We start from the raw sequence: 20,585 nt of genomic DNA, 5'->3' as shown, positions 1-20,585 counted from the left end.
AGCAGCTCCTGCAGAAGGACCTGGAGCCAGGAAAGCTCTTTCCAGGGCTGCCTTCCTGGTGGTGGGGAAGGGGCGGGGCCCCTAGTCCTCCAAGGTGAGACTGAACTGTCTAGTGGGTTGAGTGGAAGGCGTTAGGGTTGGTAGAGACAAGAACAGCCGTAGAACTTCCTTCCTGTGATTGTGAAATTGACTGCTTTTAGCTATTTTTCAGGGAACTACAAGCTACTAAGTGATGTGAAAAGTGTCAGAATGAAGTCATGCTGCAAGAACTTTCCCTGGAATCTGGAGTAAACCCTCATCCAAGCGTGAAGGCAGTCGAATGAGGGCAGGGGCCCAAAGCTCAGGGAGCGAGGGCTGGTGGGGGTCACGGCCTGCTGCAGCCACGTGGAGGGCTTGGCTGAGGGAGTCTTCGGCCAGGTCTGACCTGGGAGCAGCTTGCCCTGTGTCTCGCCTGAAGGTTTCAGCCCCAGGCAAGTTCACTCTGGATTCAGTGAGACCCAAAAATGACAACGGAACAGTTGGGGGCTAACGGGTTTATACCTAGCTTTATCTCGTGGTGGCACCTCAAGCGCTAGAATCCCATCTGCCTCAGGGCAAGTCTGCATGCAGCAAGCTGGTCTCTGTCTCCAGGCCTCTCTGCCTCTTCACAGCCCCAGAGCCCTGGGCAGAGCTCTTTATAAAGTCAATAACAGCCCATTGCCAACTGTGTGCGCGCCTGTGCCTGCGAGCACTGCACGTGCACGGTGGGCAAGCAGACCAGAGTCAGGTGAGAATGCTGGCCGGGGAACTTGCACTTTCCCTACCCCTTGTTGTTCCCAGGTCCCCATGAGCTGCATTCATCAGAGCCTCGTTCCATCTGTGAAAGAATCTTCAGCTGCTTATAGGCTCTTAACCGACTCACATTTTTGGGCAAGAAGCCCCAAGGCTGTCTGTCACAAGCTCATGTTGTCCAGGCCGGCAGCCAGCAGGTTCCTGGCGAAGAGCCTGGAATGGGGATGTGCCAGCGGGCAGGCTGATGGCACCGCCTCTCACCTCCAAGGAAGGTGATGCCTTCCTCCCAGTGTGACGTGTGCACCTTGTGTCCGTGTCGTGGTTCTTCCCCACCGTGACTGCACACGGGTGACCGCAGCCCAGAGCCCCCTGCAGCAGGGGCCCCCAGCCCTTCTCCCGAAAACAGAAAACAGTGACTTATGAAAGGAATTGTGGCCCTGCACCTTTCATTTTACAAGGAGACCCTGAGTCACATAGTCAGAAGAGTCTAGGCAGAGTACTGAAGGCGGATGCCCACTAGGAGAAGCGGGGAAGCCAGCGTCCTTCCCAAACGGGAAAGTTCTGGGGAATTTCTCCCATATAAAGAGGTGAGTCTGGAGCGGATTAGGGAGTCCGGAGGAGCCTGCATATCCCGCTTATGAGGAAAAGTTTTTGGAGAGAATGTCAGCTCCTAAGAGTGGCTGGAACACTGAGTGAGGAGAACTCGTGTGTGTAGAAGGCAGTGGTGGAGGTGGTAAGGTGCAGGGTTCGTGGAACTCGGGGTAGCAAATCGGACTGTTTGAACCTAAGTCATGACAACTTGGATGCTTTTGTTTTGTGCCTAGGCAGCTGGAAAGTGCGCTGGCTGCATCCTATCTCCTGAATCTCTGAGCAGAGCCTGCAGCTTGTCTGTTTTATTTGGTTTACATCGGATACATGGAGCTTGATAAAGACTGGAGGTTTTACAGGAAGGAGTGAGCTGGTTCATATTCTGGGGGAGCCTATCGATGTGTGTAGCATCATCCTTAATGATCGAGGGCTAAAACATGGTGTGGAAGGGTTCAGCGATTTCAGGACTGGAGCAAGGTGGTACTCCAAGACGGAGCTCATCTTGCCAAGAGGCTCAGGAGAATCCTGGGGTACAGGAGCTCAGGGCTGGAGGGGCCGGGTCTCCTCCTCCGCAGTGCTGTCCGGATCCTGTCCTGCCGGGACTGTTGAGGGTCCTCAGGGACAGTGGCTGGACTAATTTCTAGAAGCTCTTGAGCCTCCCTGTCAGCCCCACACTTACCTTTGGCCTTGAAACTTGGGTTCCCAGCCTGTCTTAGGGACATAATATCTGTGTGACCTTTGGTAAGGTCATCCTCCTGAATTTTGACCTAGGCTTCTCTGCTTCACAGTTGTTGTAAAGACTAAGTAAGAGTGTAAATACATGTAGAAGACCCTGCTTCTACAGCAAGAGCTCAGTGACTGATACCCTTTCAGTGTGAGAGCCTCCCTGCCCCTGGCTCCTGCGTGGTCCTGCCCAGGTGGTCAGCCCAGCTCCAGCGGGTCCCCAGGGTGTGCCTTGAGAGCCTCTGTCCTGGCCACGCCCCTCTGCTGATGATCAGGTATTCCTTGTCACGCCCAGTCCAGGGCATCATCTGCTCCAGGAGTCGCCTTCCCTTACCACTGCTGTGGTCCTGACAGTTCAGGCTCAGGCCATTGAAAATAGAACCCAGCTCATGGTGCCTGGGACCTAATCATGTAATTTGGAAAGTAGAGGAAATAGAATTTCAAGTGGGCTGAGCATGCCTCTCTGGTTCTAGTTGAGCTGAGTTCGAACCCAGCACAGGGGTGGGGTGCTGCACAGACCCTGGTGTGGAGTCAGGAGGGTCTCTGGTGGACGTGGGCTCAGAGCATGGTGATGGTGACAGGAGGAGTCGCAGGCATCCTTGTCCTCTCATTTCCGGTGTCCTGGCTCCGACACTCCACCAAGATGGGATGGCCCTGGGGTCACCCCTGCTCTGTGGACTTGAGCGGCCCAGTGCAGGCTGCTGATGTCGCACACTGATGGAGGGTTCCTGTCACCGCTGCAAGCCAGCCTCCCTCCGTTAGCTTTGCCATTTCCCGCTGGGACCCTGCCTGGAATGGCTTCCCTGCAGTCGTGTCTGTCCGAGTGGTATATGTGTTCCCAGGAGCACATGCATCTTAATATATTTTAATGAATGTTTACTTAGTTTCTTAGAAACAAACCATGTGGTAAACACCCAGCCTTATTTTCTGGGACACATAAAATGCATTTTAGCTGTCATCCCCCAAAACCCTTTCCAAATCAAATAAACTTAAAAAAAAAATTTGACAGCTACCACCACTGCTCAACAGATGTTAGGGCTTATTTCTGAACACATTCTTGGGTGCTGTTTAATGTTCCAATTAAAAAAATCTGTAAACCCTAATAAAATTTGAGCTGTTTTGAAATCTAGCCATTAAAAATTTTCAACATAATTTTGCCGTGTTACTTGCAACCAAATGATTATAAGTACGTGATAATTTTTTATGAGGATCTATCTGTAAACCTTAAGATTATGAGCCTATTTGTAGGTTGGTTTAATAGATGAGGCAGAAATCAGTTCAACCTGATTATTTGAGAGATTAACCCAGTCTGTCTAACCATGGGAATATTGTAGAGAAAATAGTCATTCTCTTCACCTGTGTAACAGTCTGCCGGCTCTGTGCTCCTCCCATGTAAGACACATGGAGGGTTAGGTGGTGGACCAAGGTCAGGTAAAGGATACTACAATTAGTACTAGACCTTTAAAGAAATAATAAACGAGAAGCATGTCCTACTTTATTTTGAACAAAGGAAAGAAAGCTGTAAACCTAGAATAAGGGGGCTGTCATGTTTTTGGCATTGACAAACTTGGCAGGACAAAATGTGTTTTTGAGTCGGTTGTTTGGAACTCAGAACACACCGTCCCATACTGTTATAATTAATGATTTGAGAGACACTGAGGGCCTACTGAGAGAAATCTGGGCACTGGGCCTGCGTTCGGGGTGTGCTTTCTAGAGAGGAGAGCAGGTTCTAGATAAATAACTGTAATTCAAGGTAGCGACTTACACCTGGCATCTGCGAGCGCGCTGCAGAGGGCGTGTGGTACGCAGCTGAGTGTCCTGGGCTCCCGAGGCAGCCCGCAAAGACTCACTGCCGCCACCGGACTCCCCGAGCCCCAGAATAGCGAGCGCCTGCTGTTGAAGTGCCATTGCTTGCATGACAGCCAGACCACTCCTTCAGTAGGAGAAAGGAGACGAGGGTCTAGAATGCTTCACCTTTGTAATTACAAATCATATTTCCTAGAGAAATTTTAATTCCAAAGGTGTTTTCTAGAGCTTTAAATGCAAGGCGGGGATACAACAAAGCTGAGCTACCGTGAGCGCTTTCACTGTGGTCCCTGGCTGCACCTGCCCCCGGCTTTGGGCCTTCACTTTGCCACGTCACAGCTCCAGTCCCAGGAAGCCGGGTGGCGGCAGAGCAGTACACAGCCCACACTGGTCCAGGCGGCTGCCTGCCCTGATCCTGCGGCCACAGGGCCTGTGTTCACTGGATCAGTCTAGACACTCTTGGTGGGAAAGGATAGGTGACCAACTCAAATAGGAAAGGGGAGGTTTATTCGTGTACTGGGAGCAGCTAAGGGATTGGATTTAGCTTTAGAAACACCCTAATCTACAGATCCGTTCAAGTTCATGAGGAACCTGTCCCCCATTTCTTGCCTCTGATGGGCTTCGTGCTCAGCTAGGTCTCCCCATTTGGTGACAAGCAGTTCGTTGGCGATGTGGTCCTCGGGGCTCCCGGCAGAGGAGAGGAAGAGCCGAGTCCATTTCTCAGCAGCTCTAGCAGAAGACAGGCTGGCTCTGGTGCAGGTGGGCTGACTTGCTCCGCCTTTCAGCCGGCGGGGGCTTTGTGATGCAGATCTCGTCCCCAGGGGGCAGACCTGTCGTGCTCCGTGTGCACCAGGAGAGCCTGTTGCCCGTTGCCCGGGAGGAGTGTGCCAGTCCTGTTTGAACTCACTCCAAGGCTGCTTCTGGCAAATCTCTTTTTTCATTTCACTTAGTGGACCTCAGTCTTTTTCAGGCATTTTTTTCCTTTCTGATCTTCAAGAGCAGAAAACTTACTCTTGGGAAAGTTATGCACTGTTTGCTATTAAAGCGTCAGCTCACAGGATCGTTTTTCTGCTTTCCCCTCCCCACCGTTGTCTTTACTCCCCACGTCTCCTAACCCCTCACTCCATTTTATTGGTCCCGAGAGAGGGGAGAGATCAGATGCACATGACCTTCCCTTAACCAAGGCAGGGTTGAGAGGTTTTCTGTGGAAGGTAGTAGAAGAAATTTGGGGTGAGGCCAGCTGCAGGGTGGGCAGAGGAAAGAAGAAGGGTTGAAGGGGTCCGTGTCTAGTTGGGGAGAGGGGTTGGGGGTTGGTCTCTAAGCTGCATGGCTGTGGGTCAAGGTAGAGAGACTGATGTGCCAGAGGAGGCGGAGTATTGATTCCAATTCCGCACATTCCAGTTGTGACTGGTGAAAGAATTGCCAAAATTGTCTGAAGAAAACATTACATCCCATAAGATTGTGCTTGCTTGACGTTAGAACTCGAAGTGTGAACTCCACTCTGGGGTCATGGCAGACTACCAAGGGCCAGGACACGGAGATGAGGGCCAAGTTAGGATGCCAGCAGCAGGACAGGCCAAGGGCCGGGAAGGATGGCAGAAGGTGGACCTGTTGTGCGAAGAGAGGGCCTGAAATTTCCCTGCATTCCAAATGGTCCCCCGGGAGTCAGCGCCCCCAGCTGGAGGCTGGGGCCTCCATGGGGACCTGCCAAGATTCTGGGAAAGATTGAGTCAGACTGGGGGTGTGTGTGTGTTTGCCACATATGGCTGCAGACGATGGCAGTTCGATATGGTTCAAATAGTTTGACCTAATGAATTCATTGATGAATTGATTTCAGGCCAGGAACGCAACCGAGATTCAGCTCCCAGTGTAATCTTCTGTCCATCCTGGTTGGCTCCCTGGATGTACTGTTTGAAGAAGGATTCTGAGGCAGAATCTAGGTTCAGGAAGAATTCTAGGTGTGTCGGCTGATGACACCTGCCTGGGGTCTGCTCCTGTTCTGTTCACATCACTCTGTCGGGTAGCAAGTTTGGCCAGCATTTGCTATCCTCTTCTAAGCCCCATTTTTTAATATTTGCTTAATTTTTTTAAATAACACCACAAAGAAGACAGAACAGCTCCTGCTCTGAGGGCACTTGAGTATGCTGAGCAGAGAGCATGCATGTAGAAGAATGGGGTCTTGGTAACAGAGCCAGCCCACGGTGCACCCCTGCGTCCGCCCGTGAGGAGGAGGGCGTGGGTTTAGGTTGAGGGAAGAAGGGAGGTCTGGAGCCCGAGCAACAGTGGGGATGCCTGGAGGAACTAGTGGAGCCCCATGTGTGGCGTGACCACATGACCGGGAGTCACGAGGCTGGCAGACGTGTGCGTCCTCCGTGGCAGCCTGGGGACAGCAGGAGCCCTCAGGGGAATGGCTAACAGAAGGTTCTGAAGGGGTCAGGGAGGCAGTCCCATGGGTTCTTCCCAGGTCATTAACAAGTGCTGGCTTGGGAGAGGGACATGCTGGGAATGCTGGGCACACAAAGGAATGCTGGGATGGGGTGTGTTCATGCTGTCAGGGCCACGTGCCTCCTCCCTGGGCAGGAGCCTGGCTGTGCACCAGTGGCAGATGCACGCTAGGCTTGTTCTGGGATGTTACAGCTGCAGGAGCTTCCTGGGCCTTTGCAGGGTTAGGTTTGGCCTGAGAGGCTGTAGCACCACCGCACCCCCACTCTGGCCTATGAGGATGCCCCATGGGCTGCACCTGACAGCAGGCTCTGCCCCAGGTCTCAGCGCTGTCCAGCTCAGAGGTTGCTGGCCTTCTCCCGTGCTCTTGGGAACCAAAGCCCCCTCTAGGGGCAGAGGCCTGGAGACAATGCCTGCTGGGTCCCTTGTGCACTGTTTGCATACAGAGTCCCTGGAGAGAAAGTGGAAAACAGCCGTCCAAACAATACTGCGCAGGCATCAGCAGGAGAAGTGACACAGCTGAGCCTGACCCCCGACAGTGCCCGTCCCGCCGGTACTGTTACTGCCATGAACTAAAAAGAGTTGCATTTTTGTAGGTTTATAAAGATAAAAAGCCAACAGAAACAAGTAGGGATATACTCCAGCCTAAAGTATTTACTGGCTGGCCCTTTACAGGCTCAGGTTGCCCACCCCTACTCCACGGTGTATAAAAACAGCATCAAGTAGTTAAAATGCCTGGATTTCTTAGTTTTTCTATATGATCAAATCTGACAGCAGCCCCCCTTTCTTAGTTTCTTGAAACAGATACCTAATTGATACCCAGAGAATTATGTGTGAACAACTCATAAAGCCATTACATTTACATATTCAGTTCTAGAATTGCATATTCAAAACTACATGGCACAATTTTTTAATTCGAAGATCTAATTGGCTTTATTCAACAATTCACGAATTGGGTAGTTCCCATCTAGCAAGTAGAAAGGAGCTCCTCACGATTTTTGTTTTTAATTAGAAGTTATTTTCATGTGGGAAACACTAGTTGTGAACAGTAAAATCTGAAGGACTAAGAGACAGCTTGCTTGTGGGTCGGGAGCCGAGTAACCCACCACCCGGGCTCTGGTGCCTGCCGACTCGCCCACACTCACGTTTCTGATACTCCCACTGTGGACACACATCTCAGATCAGTGTGGCACTTGGAGGCCTTGTTTAAATATACCAGGTTCAAGGAGCTGGGCTCTTATGCCCAAATCTGCATTGCCCCTTTGTAAGTCTCTTTTTTTATGCTTGAATGTGCAGAATATTAAAAATAAATAACCCAAAGTACCTTTTCCCCAAAGAAACAAATGTGCTTGGCTAAATATATTTCATCAAGTTTACACACAGGTTATTTCAGAAACAGTAGTAGGTGCTGGAATGCCCAAGTACAATCCCAGTGGGGGCATCAGAACATTTCCAATAAGCAGTTTATTGATTTGGTTATAAATGAGGTTTTATCAGGGGGGTGGCCACCGTTATGGGACTGCTTCCTTCTCCTGAGTGTGATTCAAAACCAGCGTGCCCCCACCCCTGCCCCATGTGCTCAGTGGGTTGCGGGGTCACAGGCCACATCTCGCGGTGCCCCAGTCCCCCTGCCACACCTGCCTGGCCCTCCTTGTCCATTTCCTCTTTCTCCTGCTGCCCTTGACTGCAAGCTCCAGTAGGGCAGAGATTCTCTTGTTTGCTCTGTTCCCTGCCGTGCTGGGCACATGCAGGGCTTGCTGAATACCGGGCGGTGGGTCAGAAGACTGAGCTTCTATTGACCCAACGCAGAGAAGAAACAAGGAGAAATTGGCAGTGGAGCCCTCCGGGTAGTTGGAGAAAAGGAGTGCAGTAAGAATGCCCTTGCCAAACACTCCTAAGAACCAAACCGGGCCGTTGGTCGTGTATAAACGAGTTCTGTTCTCCTTGGCTGGTTATCAGCTCTCAGTGGAAGCCCTGGTCTGAGATTAGAAACACGCTTGGGTAAGTACTGAGACTCTACACTGTACTGGAGATGTTCAGAATCTTCTCTGTGGAGCCATTTGAGAAACACTGTCTAAGAATTGCTATTTCTTGAGCTGTTTTGACCTGGGAAGAAGTATTATCCTGGATCTTTGAGAACGTGTGGAATTGTGCCAGAGTGTTAGGGAATCGGAAATGGGAGTGTAAGACACATACCTTCTATCCCCTGGTTACTGCCGCCCTAGTTCTCCCTGTTCTTTGAATTTGCATTTTGAAACTCCTTCAAAGTGTGAGTTTAAAAGTCACAAAGTTAGTGTAAAATATTGGTTAGTAGTTGATCTCTGTGAGGCACTTACAACATCTAAGCATCCTGGCAGCTGATACGGACTAGTTCATGTCTCTCTCTCCATGGCTGCCTCAGGTGGCCCCTGTTACTGCCTGAACTTTCAGATAAGGAGATCAAGGCCCCAGAGGGCGCGGGAAGCCCTACAACCCACTTTACAGATCAGCAGCCGTTTCAGGAAGGCCCTCGGATCACAGGTGTACCGCGTCTGGGGGCCTAGCTGTCTACTGCAGGATGCCCGGCCCTTGGCACAGCTGCTGCTGCTTTGGGAAAAGTACTGAGTTCTCTGGTTCTAGCTTACAAAAGCAGCTTTGTGTGAAGTCCTAGTGTGTGGCATCAGGGCAGCCTGGGTGGGTCTGGGGGCTTTGAGTCCAGGGCCAGTAAGTCCTGGAGGAAGCCATGGCTCGTAATCCCAGAGCTGGGAACAGAGGCAGGACCCAAGGCAACGGGCCCAGCAGCCAGCTCACACCCGGAGCCGGAGCCGAGGACAGCAGGTGGGCATCAGTCACACACGGGGCCCTTTCCGTAGGGTGTCGCCTTGGCCCAAAGCAGAGCCCATGGGCACCTTCACAAGAGAAAAGCTGCTTTGGGCTCTGTGGCCGGCCTGCCTGCCTTCTGGGGCTGGTAATGCAGGGTGTGCATTATTCTTTGCAGTATCTGAGATTCTGCAGCTCGTACTACAGAGAACGTTGTCTTGGGATAATGCTATTTTCCAGCAATTTTAGATATTTTTAATGGGAAAACTAGTAAACCTAATGACAGTGAGATTGGGTCTGTGGCTGGATATTGACAACTGGAGACTGGCCCAGGTAAATCGACCTCTGCACCCACCTGGAGTTTTCATGTTTGTCCTAAGAAGACATTATTTCAGGAGAGAACTCTTAATAGGTTTTATATTTTAAATTTACATTTTCCTCAAAGACCTTGGAAGCTAAGCTGTAAGGAAATTGGGTTTAGCTGTTGGCCAAAAAACCACTTCCTCAAACATTAGTTCTCCAACTTCCTTCTGAGTAGGAGTATCATGTTTTTACCAAACATTTCAAGCAGATCCCTGGCACATCATGGTGTTCCATTAATAAAATGCTACAGGTTCTAGTTTACACATTTTTGACTCATTGCTCACCAGGGACAACAACACATCTGTTTTTATGAACACAAACACAGCCTTAGGTTCTCCAGTTTGTTTTACATCTGCCTTTTCACCCAGTTAATTTTGGTTTTGTGTGCTTGATGTCAAGAAAACAAGCTGCACCACGTCAGTGACACTTGAAAAAAGGTCAACCCATTTGCTATTTTGAGGTGCTCTTGCATTAAGTAGATCCCAAAATAAAGTAGCAGGAGCAGTGGGACCATTAAAATTCCAAGTTGAATCTATAAAAGCAGCAGCTGCCATGCCGCCCACGCCCCCAGGTGGGAGCACCCTGAGTAAGCACTGCCTGGCTGAAGCAGGTGTGCCCAACTTGGCACTCGTGAGAAGGTGGGACATGTCCTGTAGCCGGTTGCTGGTCTGCACAAATTTCAGGTACAGAGAAACGCAAGACAGGTTTTAAAAGGCCAGCGTGAGGCTGCAGCCATGCCGGCGTCCCACGTTTGCCGGGGCCTTCACCTGGCTGCCCGGTCCAGGGGGCTCGGCCTCTCGCTTGGTGTGCAACAGTGCAGCTTGGTTGGTACAGTCTTACAAACCAGTTACACGTGTTTAAAAAGCGCTAAGCCATTCGTGAAGCCCCTGCGGCCTCCGGAGGAGCGCTCCGTGGGGTGCATGGGGAACCCCCTGCAGGCGAGCCACCCCACCCTGGCCACACGCTCGGTGTTCCACACCCCGGCCTGTTCTCTCATCTTGAAAGTGCTGTGGGCAGTCAGTGTCACTTTTTCCTGGAACATCCTGTGCTCTTTAATCTGCAGATTCAGATCTCCCCACGTTTCAGGAAAATCGCTTTGTATTTATCTCTGTGTAGCCCCTTAGTTCTCGCGCTGGGGCTCTGTTTTCTGAGATACCATTTCTCCCTTCATTAGGGACATTTGTCTGCCTTCCTGTCGATTAACTTCTCCCTAAATAGTTTATCTCCGTGTCTTTAATCTCTTTGACTGTGTTTCCTTCAGGCCCTTCCTCTTTGCCAGAAACTCAGCTTTGAGCGGCATCTCTTCTGTTCCTATTATTTTTCCAAATTTTATCCATTGGTTCCAAAATGTGGTTTGGTCCTAGAGAGTTCCATTTTGTCTCACATTGTTTCGTGTTCTCACCCCTTAAGTTGCTTGTCTTTTGGGAAGGGTGTTCCTAGGTATGTTAGAGGGGGAAGCAGTCGGAAGGGATTTACTTCAGCTCTCTGAGGTTGTGTGCTTCCTGGCCCTTGCGGCCCTGCCTGCGCCCTCCGCCTGCCCTCTGCCCCCTGCCCCCTGCCCCTTGCCTCCCAGAGTATCTTTGCACCATGTCCTCCCATCTCTCCGGCTCTCTACCCCTTGAGCATCTGCCCAGACCTTCTCTGCTGAGACCAGTGCTGTCCTGACTGCTCTGGGAGGCCTGCATGGCACATGGCTGTGGCCACACACAGATCTTAGTGGCAGCCACTGGGAAGCTTTCTGTCATCGCTGCAAATCAGATATGTGTGGGGAGCCCCGTGCCCTCTCATTCCCTGTGGTAGGAGAAAGGAGCGGAGGGGACCCCCGTAATCTGGAGTGCTCGGGACCAGAGGGATGGTCCACACTGATGATCAGGCCTCAGTTCTGCACCAGATGCTCTGCAGGAACCCTTCACTTGGGCTGCAGGACCTGAGGCTGGATATTTTTTACCCGACAGTCATAAAGTGGGTCCGCCATGCCCTTTCCATCCTTCTGTGCTCTGAGGGAATTGCCTTCAAACCAAGGTGACTGCTCTTCCTAGGCATTCGCTGAATGTCCTGTGCCAGGGTCCCTTCACCCACAGGGGTGGCAGGAGTGTATTGCGGAGGATCTGGTGTCATTCCCTGCGGGACCCCCTGCAGTCTGGGTAGCTTTTTCTTTGCCTCCCCCGAGCCGTAAGGCCATCACCTGTGTTGCTGCTCGGGTGCTGCTGCCCCGGTGTCCCCCGATGGCTGGGGTGGCTGCTCCCTCCCTTGGCCCCCGCCAGGCTGTTGCCCGCGGGGAGTGGTGCAGCCAGCCTTCCAGGTCTAGCCTTTCTTTTTGTTCTCCAGGCGGCCCTTTGTGAGGGTTGTTACATGGAACTGTGCCCCTTTTTTTAGTGGCTGGTGACTTTTCTTCCTTCTGGTTTTTACCTTTTCCCCACTCATTTTCTTAGGAATGGAGGAAAGGAAATTCAATTACAGTCAAGTTCATATCTGCCTTCTTGGCTGGGGACTTTGGCTCCTTTGCCATCTTCCTTTCTTATCTTAAATCCAAGTGAGGTCATTAGCGATCATGGCCTGATGGAGGAAATAGCTGGAAAACCATTTTACCCCAAATCGTGACCCACAGTGTTCAGCCATGGAAGTGCCTAGATGTCACTGGGTGTCAGATCCATACTGTCAGTGATTTTTATTGTTGGGACTTTTTGTGTTTTTTTAAACTATGTTAAGTTTTCTAAAACAATTGGCAGAGAAAATGAAATCTAATTCAGTTTAACTTTGTAAACAAATATGTTACTAATAAAGCTTTTTTCCCAGTATAAAAATAACATGTGGTCCAAAATTCCTTTTAAATGTCACAATACAGAACTTCTCCAAAACCTCAACATTAATAAGTTACTGACTTCAGTATTTTTAGAGCAAAATAAATTTTAAAGTTCTGGCACATTCATGCTTAAAATATTTTAATATTCTCCTAGGGAGAAATAAGACTCATAGTCCTTTTTAATGTATCCTGGCGTTCTGCTTGCTTTAGATGATTGGGAAACAATAAAACGTGCAGATATATTTTCTATTTTATCATAGGGCTAAGTAATGAAGAAGGAAATTTTAGGCGAATGTTCGAAGTGTTTTCATGATGAGACTCTCTAACCTGTGACCGTAGGCGCCCCGGAGCCAGCCTGTCTCCTGACGCCCCGACTGTCGCTCCGGGGTCACCGACGACACGTGCGGCCAACTATCACTTGCAGCAGGAGGTCCTGCTCAGTTGTTAGAGTCATGCCTCTCCCCTTTCTTATGGAAAACAGAGCGTGCACTACAAATGTGATTTTAAACTCAAGAATAATTTTCATCATTCGCCTAAGCATGAAAAACATGAAAACTGACAGTAACAAAAAATGAAAAGAAACAGTGCTAGGCAGGTTTTTTTCTTTCTACTTTCCAAAGTAAAGGGGCAATTTTTGGAGCTGAAGATGTTGCCTTTTGGAGCAGTGAGTAGGAAAAAGACAGCCCCCCCCCCCCTCCACCGTGTTCTCCCTGGTGGCCTGTGGGTGCTGGAAGGTGACAGGGAGGCCGTGTGCATGTCACGGACAGCACTTGTCTGAGCAGAAACCCCCACAGAAGAGGGACCGGGGAGGGGCAGGGCATCTGGATTGGGGTCATCTTCCTGCTGCAGGCTGGTTGTGGGTCTGATCAGTGCCTGGACTCCGTCCCTTTCCATGAGGTGTGCGGGTCGGTAATGGTATTCGCATCACTAGCTGTGAGGATAATGGAGATGATGTGGGAAGGAAAATACTTCGTAAATGATCAAGTCTTACAAGTCTCTGTTATTAGCATCACTTTCTGTTGCTAGGAGAACTGCTAGTGATACATTAATAGCTTTCAGCCCAATTAGCCAGAACGATAGAAACAGAAACGTCAAACATCTGTGGCAGTGCTTAATCCCACCAAAGCTTTTTTTTTTTAGAACTGGAAAATCCAGTTTGCTCTTTTTTTTCTTCCCATAAAGCAGAAATGACAACACAGATGAGACATTTATTCCTCTCTCTGGGTAGCCTGCCCTTGCATTTAAGAGGGCTCCATTGTAGATGAGTCCGAGCAAGTGTGAGTTTAAATAGTAGAAGGAACCCAGCTGTTAGCTTACTCTGGCATCCCAAGTTTAAGACTGTTTCCTATGGCAGGAGACCAGGGCTCAGGATAGTAACCTTGGAACCTGTAGAGTAATTGGTTACAGATGGATCATAAAGGGTCCCGGACCTTAAGTCTTTTAAAAAGATGTTTAAGAAACAAAACTGTATTCTTCTTGGTGTGCCCTTCACAACAGAACTGTCAACAGCTTTCCTGTTCTTGGCGGGTATATTCAGGTCCACTTCACCCATTTGGGGAGGAAATTAAGACCAATTTCCTTAAGTATACAAGCTCAAGGGCAAGCAGAGGTAACAGGGAAGTTTTCTGGGAACACTGTGGATGAGCCAGAGATTTAAAAATTGCAGGTGAGATTGCATTCAGACAAAAAGAGCGTCACCTCTGAGTGCTCAGGCGACATGACAGCATTCACTCTGCTGTCCAGTGAAACTCAAGAAAATCAAGCCCAGAAACGAAACTGACTTCTGTTCAGCACACACCTCTCTGTCCGTTTGCCGAATGCCTAAGTTAGAGCTGGTGGCCTCAGGTGACCTCACCACATCTTTGGAAAGAGTACATGTAAGTGAAGGAGGGACCTCAGTTGTCCCTTCTCATCAAGATGTCATCACAGGTACAGAGTCTCACTGCCACCAGAGAGTTGGCAGGCCAGTGGCCGGGCATGGGGCTCTGCAGCAGCCCCTCACCTGCGTGCAGGTGTGCTGAGCCAAGCACATGTCAGTAGCTCCCAATACAGAGGGCAGGTTTGGGGACACTTTCTAAGAGTAAAATTACCCTGAAGTAATTTAATGGTACATAATAATATCTGTCAGAGAAGGTTGAACATCATGCATGTAACAAATTTATAATGAGGCGAGGTCCTGCACTAAGTGCTAAGAATACAAAGTTGAGTAAAAGCCAACCTGCAGGGAAATAATTGGAAATTAGATTATAAACAGACATTTTAAAAATCTACACTAAAAATGAAATTGTCCTCCAGAATTTCAGTAGGAAAAGACCTCATGGTTGGGATGAAATGGTGGGTTTGAATTTAAAATGATCAGAGTGGTGGCCCCCCCACCCCCGAATGTGCCAGCAGCTTGGTGCCACGCACACTTGAGCCTAAAGCTCCTCCTCTCGTTTTTCTAAAGTAAACTAGAAAAAATATTTTAAAGTCTCATTTGACTTACCTGCTAGGCTACGTCTTTCTAGTTCCCCAAGGTCATGTGCCAGTGAGCCTGCTGACAATCAGTAGTAGGACTTTATTTCTTATATATAACTTTTATTTGTCACATTCTTATTTTATCACAACCTGGGCACTTAAGCACTTGGCTGAATTTGATCTAATTATTAAACCTTTGGGTTCACAGCCAGTGCCAGTGCATATGAGTATTTAATCTTTGTTTCTTGATATACACATAATATGAGAAAAATTATGTGAGCCAATATTTTACAGTTGTAAAATATTGAAGTTGTACAGTTATATACCGTAGCAGGGAGTATAAAGAGATTTTAGATTGTAAGAGGCCTTTCAGGTGGAGGACAGAGCCAAACTCCTTTGATGACAATAGCTGCAGTCCTGTACTCCAGGTTACATAGAAACTATAGAAATAGAGCTTGGTGCAAATCTTTCTGGGCTTCAGTGGGGTGACTCAGCCATCTAGAAGCATAACCCAAGAATGCGTCCAGTAAGTGCTTACTGCACACAAAGACGCACGAGAGGAGGCGGGTCAGCAGCTGTCACAGGGTAGAGCTGGGTGTCACGCCCACTGGGCTCTTGTTCCCCAGAGGGCTGGGCAGTGGAGGGACCCTAGTATCTTAGAGCTGCCCGCCTTCCTGCTCTAGTGACCACCCGGCATGCCCAGGGCAAGCCAGTGAAGCCTGGTGAGGTTGAAGCTGAGTTTATGGAGCAGGGACAGGCCCCCACGTGCACTCGGATGCTGACACATAGGTATGTTTGGGGAACTGCTCAGGGTTCAGGGTCCTGGGGTGAAGATGAGTGTGTGGGCTCAGGGTCAGAACTGTGGCCCTGTGGCAAAATCCCTCTGGTTGTGGAGTGCGCTGAGGGGGTGGGGGCTGGGTGGTCAGGCGGGAAACCTGTGTAAAAGCTTAGCTGAGGACCACAGATGATTTGAATGAATATAGACAGCCAGGAAAGAGACTAAGGGAGATTTTACATGTTCCAGAGGTAAGCGAAAAGGGGGGAGAGTGCGTGTGCGTGCACGCGCTCAGGGTGGATGCAGAGAGTTAGAACAGAGACTTGGTGTCAGAGGCTGTACTAGTTTGCCAAGGCTGCTGTAGCAAAGGACCACAAACGGGGGGTAGGGGTGTTAAACAACAGCATCTCAATGTCTCTGGGTTCTGGAGGCCAGAAGTCCGAGGTTACGGATTCCTTCTGAAGCTGTGAGGGAGTGTCCGCTCCAGGCTTCCCCTGCCACTGCGGGCATGCTGGTGATCTTTGGTGTCCCTGGGCTTATAAAGCTCTGCCTTCATCTTCAACAAAAATTTTCCTTTTGTAAGGATACCAGCTATTGGATTAGGGGCCCATCATACTCTGGTATGTGGTCAGCTTAACTCAGTACATCTGCTCTAATTTACTAGCAAGTAAGCCCGTTCTGAGCTACTGGGTGTTAGGACTTCAGCATACGAATTTGGGGGGGCTGCAGTTCTACCCATAACAGGAGGTGATGGGGGACTTGCATGAAATTATTGTTGCTCTTGTAGGTTATGATAATTTGTAACTTGACAATTTGTGTACCACTGGGACTTGGGGGGTGTTCAATGATTGCTGGGGTTCTCAAAATACCCGCTGGCTCACCCAGGACCCCAAGCCATCATGTAGGGCCCCCGAAGCTCCGCCCTGTGCCCACCAAGAAACTCTGCTTCCCTCATTATTTGCAAAGTGTTGCCTGGAGGAATTGTGGACTTACCACCTTGAAACTGCTTAACTCTGTGCACAAATATTTTCCCGTGACTTGAGCGCTTTGAGAATCTGTATTAGGCCTAACGGTCAACACACATGCTCGGAAGTGTTGTTTCTTGGGCTGTCACTCAGGGGCCCATGAAAATGGGAAAACGTCTGGATTGAGACACTGGGAATTGTGGGAAATATGTGTCAAACTTCTATACAAATTCCTGTCGCCCTCCTCTTGTTCCTCTAAGTGTGAAGGAAAGGCTTTTCCCCAAATAAGGATGACTAGGGTCCCTTTCAGAAGTCACTTTTATAGAAGTTAATCTTGCTCATCTTACCAAGAAATAGGTTTGCAACATCTCTTTTCTAAAAAGTTAAAAAAACAACAACTGATTACTATTAACAATTTCTGTAAATTTTTCTATTGCAAGTAGGTATATTCAATGTGAAATGTACCATCTATGAAAGCGAGTGATAACCTTGGCAGGAATTTTGAATAACGCTGACTGCATTGCTCCCTGGGGCTGGGACTGTCCCCCAGGGCATGGTTGTCCCATTTTACAGACAGGGTCACTGAGGCAGAGAGGTGAACAGAGAAGGCGAAGTCACTGCTGCTGTGTGGCAGCCCCAGGATCCACACAGAGCCAGTCCAGCATCTGCCACGCAGGTGGGGGTGCTTCTGTTCTGTGCCCCGCGTGTCCTCCTAGCTTGTTTAATCATCATGACGGCACCCCTGCGCGGTGTGCTGTCCCCTTCTGCCTGTGGGGAATCTGAGACATGCACATCCTCCTACGAGGATGTGCAGGCTGGAGCCGCAGTTCGCCTCGATCCGGGACGCAGTCGGTCTCTGTTCCGTCTCCCGTGGGATGGGGCTCCATCTGGTGTTCTCTGCAGACACTGCCCTCTCCTTTCAGTGGTGGCCAGGGCAGGGGCCAGAATGAGATTTGTTTCATTTTACTGTTGGCAAGTTTTCTTTGGTTTTAATGTTGAGCAAACCGAAAACCACAAAAAGCAAGTGCGTTTTCCCGCCCCAGCAGTACCCAGGAAGGTGCGAGAGCGGGGCCGGCGGTGTATGCACGCTCACTTAGAAAGCTGCGTTCGGCGCCCCGCCTGCAGCCCACTGGGAGACCCCGAGCGCTTCTAGAGGTGGGGGGCGGGGGCGGAGACTCTTTCTTCTGCTTCTCAGGGGCCAAGATGGCCCAGACACAGGACTCTGGATGGAGGGTCCCCACCGTCAGGGAGGGCCACTGTGGCTAAGGGCAGATGTGGCTTCTCTGGGCTGGTGGGGAAGCCTGCCCACAGATGTGGCTCTCCAAAGCCCAGTCATTTGGGATTTAGATGATGTTTCTAGAAGGTGTCTGCCAAGGAGCGGAGAATGAGCAGGTACTAATGTGTTCCCCTCAAAGAGAGGCCCAGTGGGGTTCACTAGAGTGGACTCGGCACCCAGATTGTCTTTGGAGGTAGCAGAGGCACCCAGAAGTGGACATACTTCCTGCTGTCCAGGAGAAGCCTGGCGGGCTGGTCAGGACACCGCGGGGAGGTGCGCGTGGCAGTTGCATGGCCTCGCCACCTGGGCGGGTGAGGGGCCAGGAGCACCAGCGGCAGCCCTTGCTGCCGTCCCATGGCCGACCCCGCCCTCTGTGCCCCTCGCCCCACAGCGTCCCGGCAGGGTCCCTGCTGGCTTCTCGCTAACCCGACATGACCTCTAACGCCTCTTGGTCACCAGCTCACCGCTCTGTCTCCACCTGTGCGGAGATGCCATCGTAGTTTCTGTCTAACCTGTGTGTAGTAGTCAGCATCCCCCTTCTCGTGACCTGTGAATACAGAAACGCCATTCCCGTGATGTTCTGTGTTTTCCTTTCAAAAACTGGGTTTCTCTTGAGGAGAATACAGGTTCTCAGCCCTGGAATTTATGAACACGTTACAGATTAGGCACCTGTTAAGCGTGAAAAATTCATTTCAGCTTTGTGAACCCAACGAGAGAATGACAGCCTCAGCGTTCTCTGCTTCTGAACTCGGTATGGAAGCGTTCCCAGTGAGAGAGCCTTCCTGGATTGACGCACAAAGCCTGCATTAAAATTCTACCCTCCTCAGCCATGGCTGATCTGGCGTCGCAGGGGAGGCTGTGTATTCTAACTAGAAATGAACGTGGGTTCTTTAAGACAAGTATTTAAATCCGAGTTCAGTGGCTCTTTTAAAATCCAGTGGTCACTGGTCCTAAATGCGCAGAGCTGCGTCCAGGGCCACAGCCTAGGGTGTATTTTTCCGCAAGCGAAGCCCACGTCTGTTTGCCCTCCTCACTCTCTGTCTTTCCTGCGTAACAAGGCTCTTTATGTGTGGCAGGTGGCAGATTCAAGAAAGAGATTGTTGTTGACGGGCAAAGCTACCTGCTGCTGATCAGAGATGAAGGGGGCCCCCCCGAGGCGCAGGTGAGTACCGCGCGCGAACCGGAGGCCCGGCCCCACCTGTGTCCCTCAGTTCTGGTCCAGCAGGGGGTTCCAGGAATCAGCGAGGGCCCTCGAGAAAGGGTGGCGCAGAGGCCCCATGACGATGTGTCCCACATTCCGTTTCCTTCAGATAAAATCCTAGAGGGAAGTTAGGTCTGTGTGGATGGTTTTCTTTTCATTTTGTGTTTTCGAGGAGGAAGGAAAAGCAGAATCGCCACTCGTTTGCCAACTCAGTTGGTTTGACATCTGGAAATTTCTGTAGTTATACCCCGCTGTCCACCCTCCCCACCCCGTCAGGGGTCTGACCTCTAGAGCGGGAGGATCATTCCTGGGGTGCTGCCGTGCGCCTTGCTGGGCCTCTGGGCTGAGCAGGTCTCCCCTGAAAGCTGGTGTACGGCACGACGGATTTCTTTGAAACTCCCTTTAAAGCTGGGCATTCTGGAAATAAAAAAGCATGAGTGTAGACTCTCTTTTTTTGTTTACTTAGTCTCCAGTTTATTATTTCACTTACATACTAATTTTCTAGCCAAACACACGTTGTGAGCTGAATCTAGTAAAAAATGCCTGGGTCGCCTCACTTAGTCCTTCAGACGACTGGTGAGACGGTGTCCTGAGGAGTCCCGTCTTCACGGACAGGAGTGAGGTCTTGCCCACGGTTGGATGTGGTGATGGACACAGACCCAGCTGGTCTGCCTGCTAATGGCACCAGTGCTCGGGATCGGGGTAGGACCAGGACCCCCGGAGAATCCATCTTGGCCTTTGACCATGAGAAAGTGTTCACTTGGTTTTCCCAGGGATCAGCCCTTTATTCCAGCATGCTTCCTTCAGAGGAGTTATTTATAGGCCTAGAAGCTTACCCTAGTTAAAAATCTACATTACTGAATATCAAGATGGAGCATTTCAAAATGATGGACAGGATTTCGTATAACATTAGGCACAGTGTATTTGAATATTCAAGGAAAAAAACATTTTCAAGTTCCCATTCCTAGGCATGTGTAAATATGATCTTAGGTTTTCATTATTTCAGATTATTTCATGCAGTCTACCCAAAAATAATGCCTTCATGAATGGAATTTTAAGACATTTTGGGGCTATGAGTGTCATCCTGCGGTAGTCTAAGAACTGCCAATTAACCGGCTTTTTGGGCAGTTGGTCAGGGGAGCCCTTGGGGTGGGTAGGAAAGTGTTTATTGAGGGCTCACCACCTGCTAGGTTCTGGGGCAGTGAGAATGCACCCTTGAGAGACTGGGATGGGGTTGGCATTTCCCCTGCATGGAGGACGTGCAGACGGCTGTCAGCTTTGGTCTCGGGAGATGGAGTGTGGCTTTGGGGGACGACAGGTGCTCTTCGGTGCTGGTGTGTGTGGGGAAGCTGACTCCTCCCTGACTCTTGGAAGAGAAAGACTTAACCTCAAGGTAGACAAAGGGAAAAGGAGATGCCCTCTGCCAGCCTGGGTCCTGGGTCTCTCTGGAGGGGCATCAGGTTTTCTCAGGCCTGTCCCAGGATTCATTCTCAGTTCTCATTCTTGTTTAATTTTATATTTGTTATTTGAACTTAAGGCTCATTTTAATAAATTTCATCCCATAAAATTTTTGCATGTAACTGAATAGACTTTTCAGTTACGTGTTGAAGTCAGAG

The 20,585-nt window shown here is 50.0% G+C and overlaps 1 protein-coding gene across 16 annotated transcripts in view; it reads left to right on the top strand.

Moving 5' to 3' along the window:
* AGAP1 (ArfGAP with GTPase domain, ankyrin repeat and PH domain 1) overlaps positions 1 to 20,585 on the top strand; it is a 513,333-nt gene that overhangs the window by 186,902 nt on the left and 305,846 nt on the right. For all 16 annotated transcript variants that reach the window (XM_073217944.1, XM_073217945.1, XM_073217948.1 and 13 more), the window contains one exon: positions 18,845 to 18,930. In XM_073217944.1, the coding sequence (XP_073074045.1) occupies positions 18,845 to 18,930 (86 nt within the window). The remainder of the gene's footprint in view (positions 1 to 18,844; positions 18,931 to 20,585) is intronic.

Source organism: Manis javanica, chromosome 12, assembly GCF_040802235.1.
Source record: "Manis javanica isolate MJ-LG chromosome 12, MJ_LKY, whole genome shotgun sequence".
In the NCBI taxonomy this organism is placed as follows: domain Eukaryota; kingdom Metazoa; phylum Chordata; class Mammalia; order Pholidota; family Manidae; genus Manis; species Manis javanica.
This window is presented reverse-complemented; position numbering and strand designations above follow the sequence as displayed.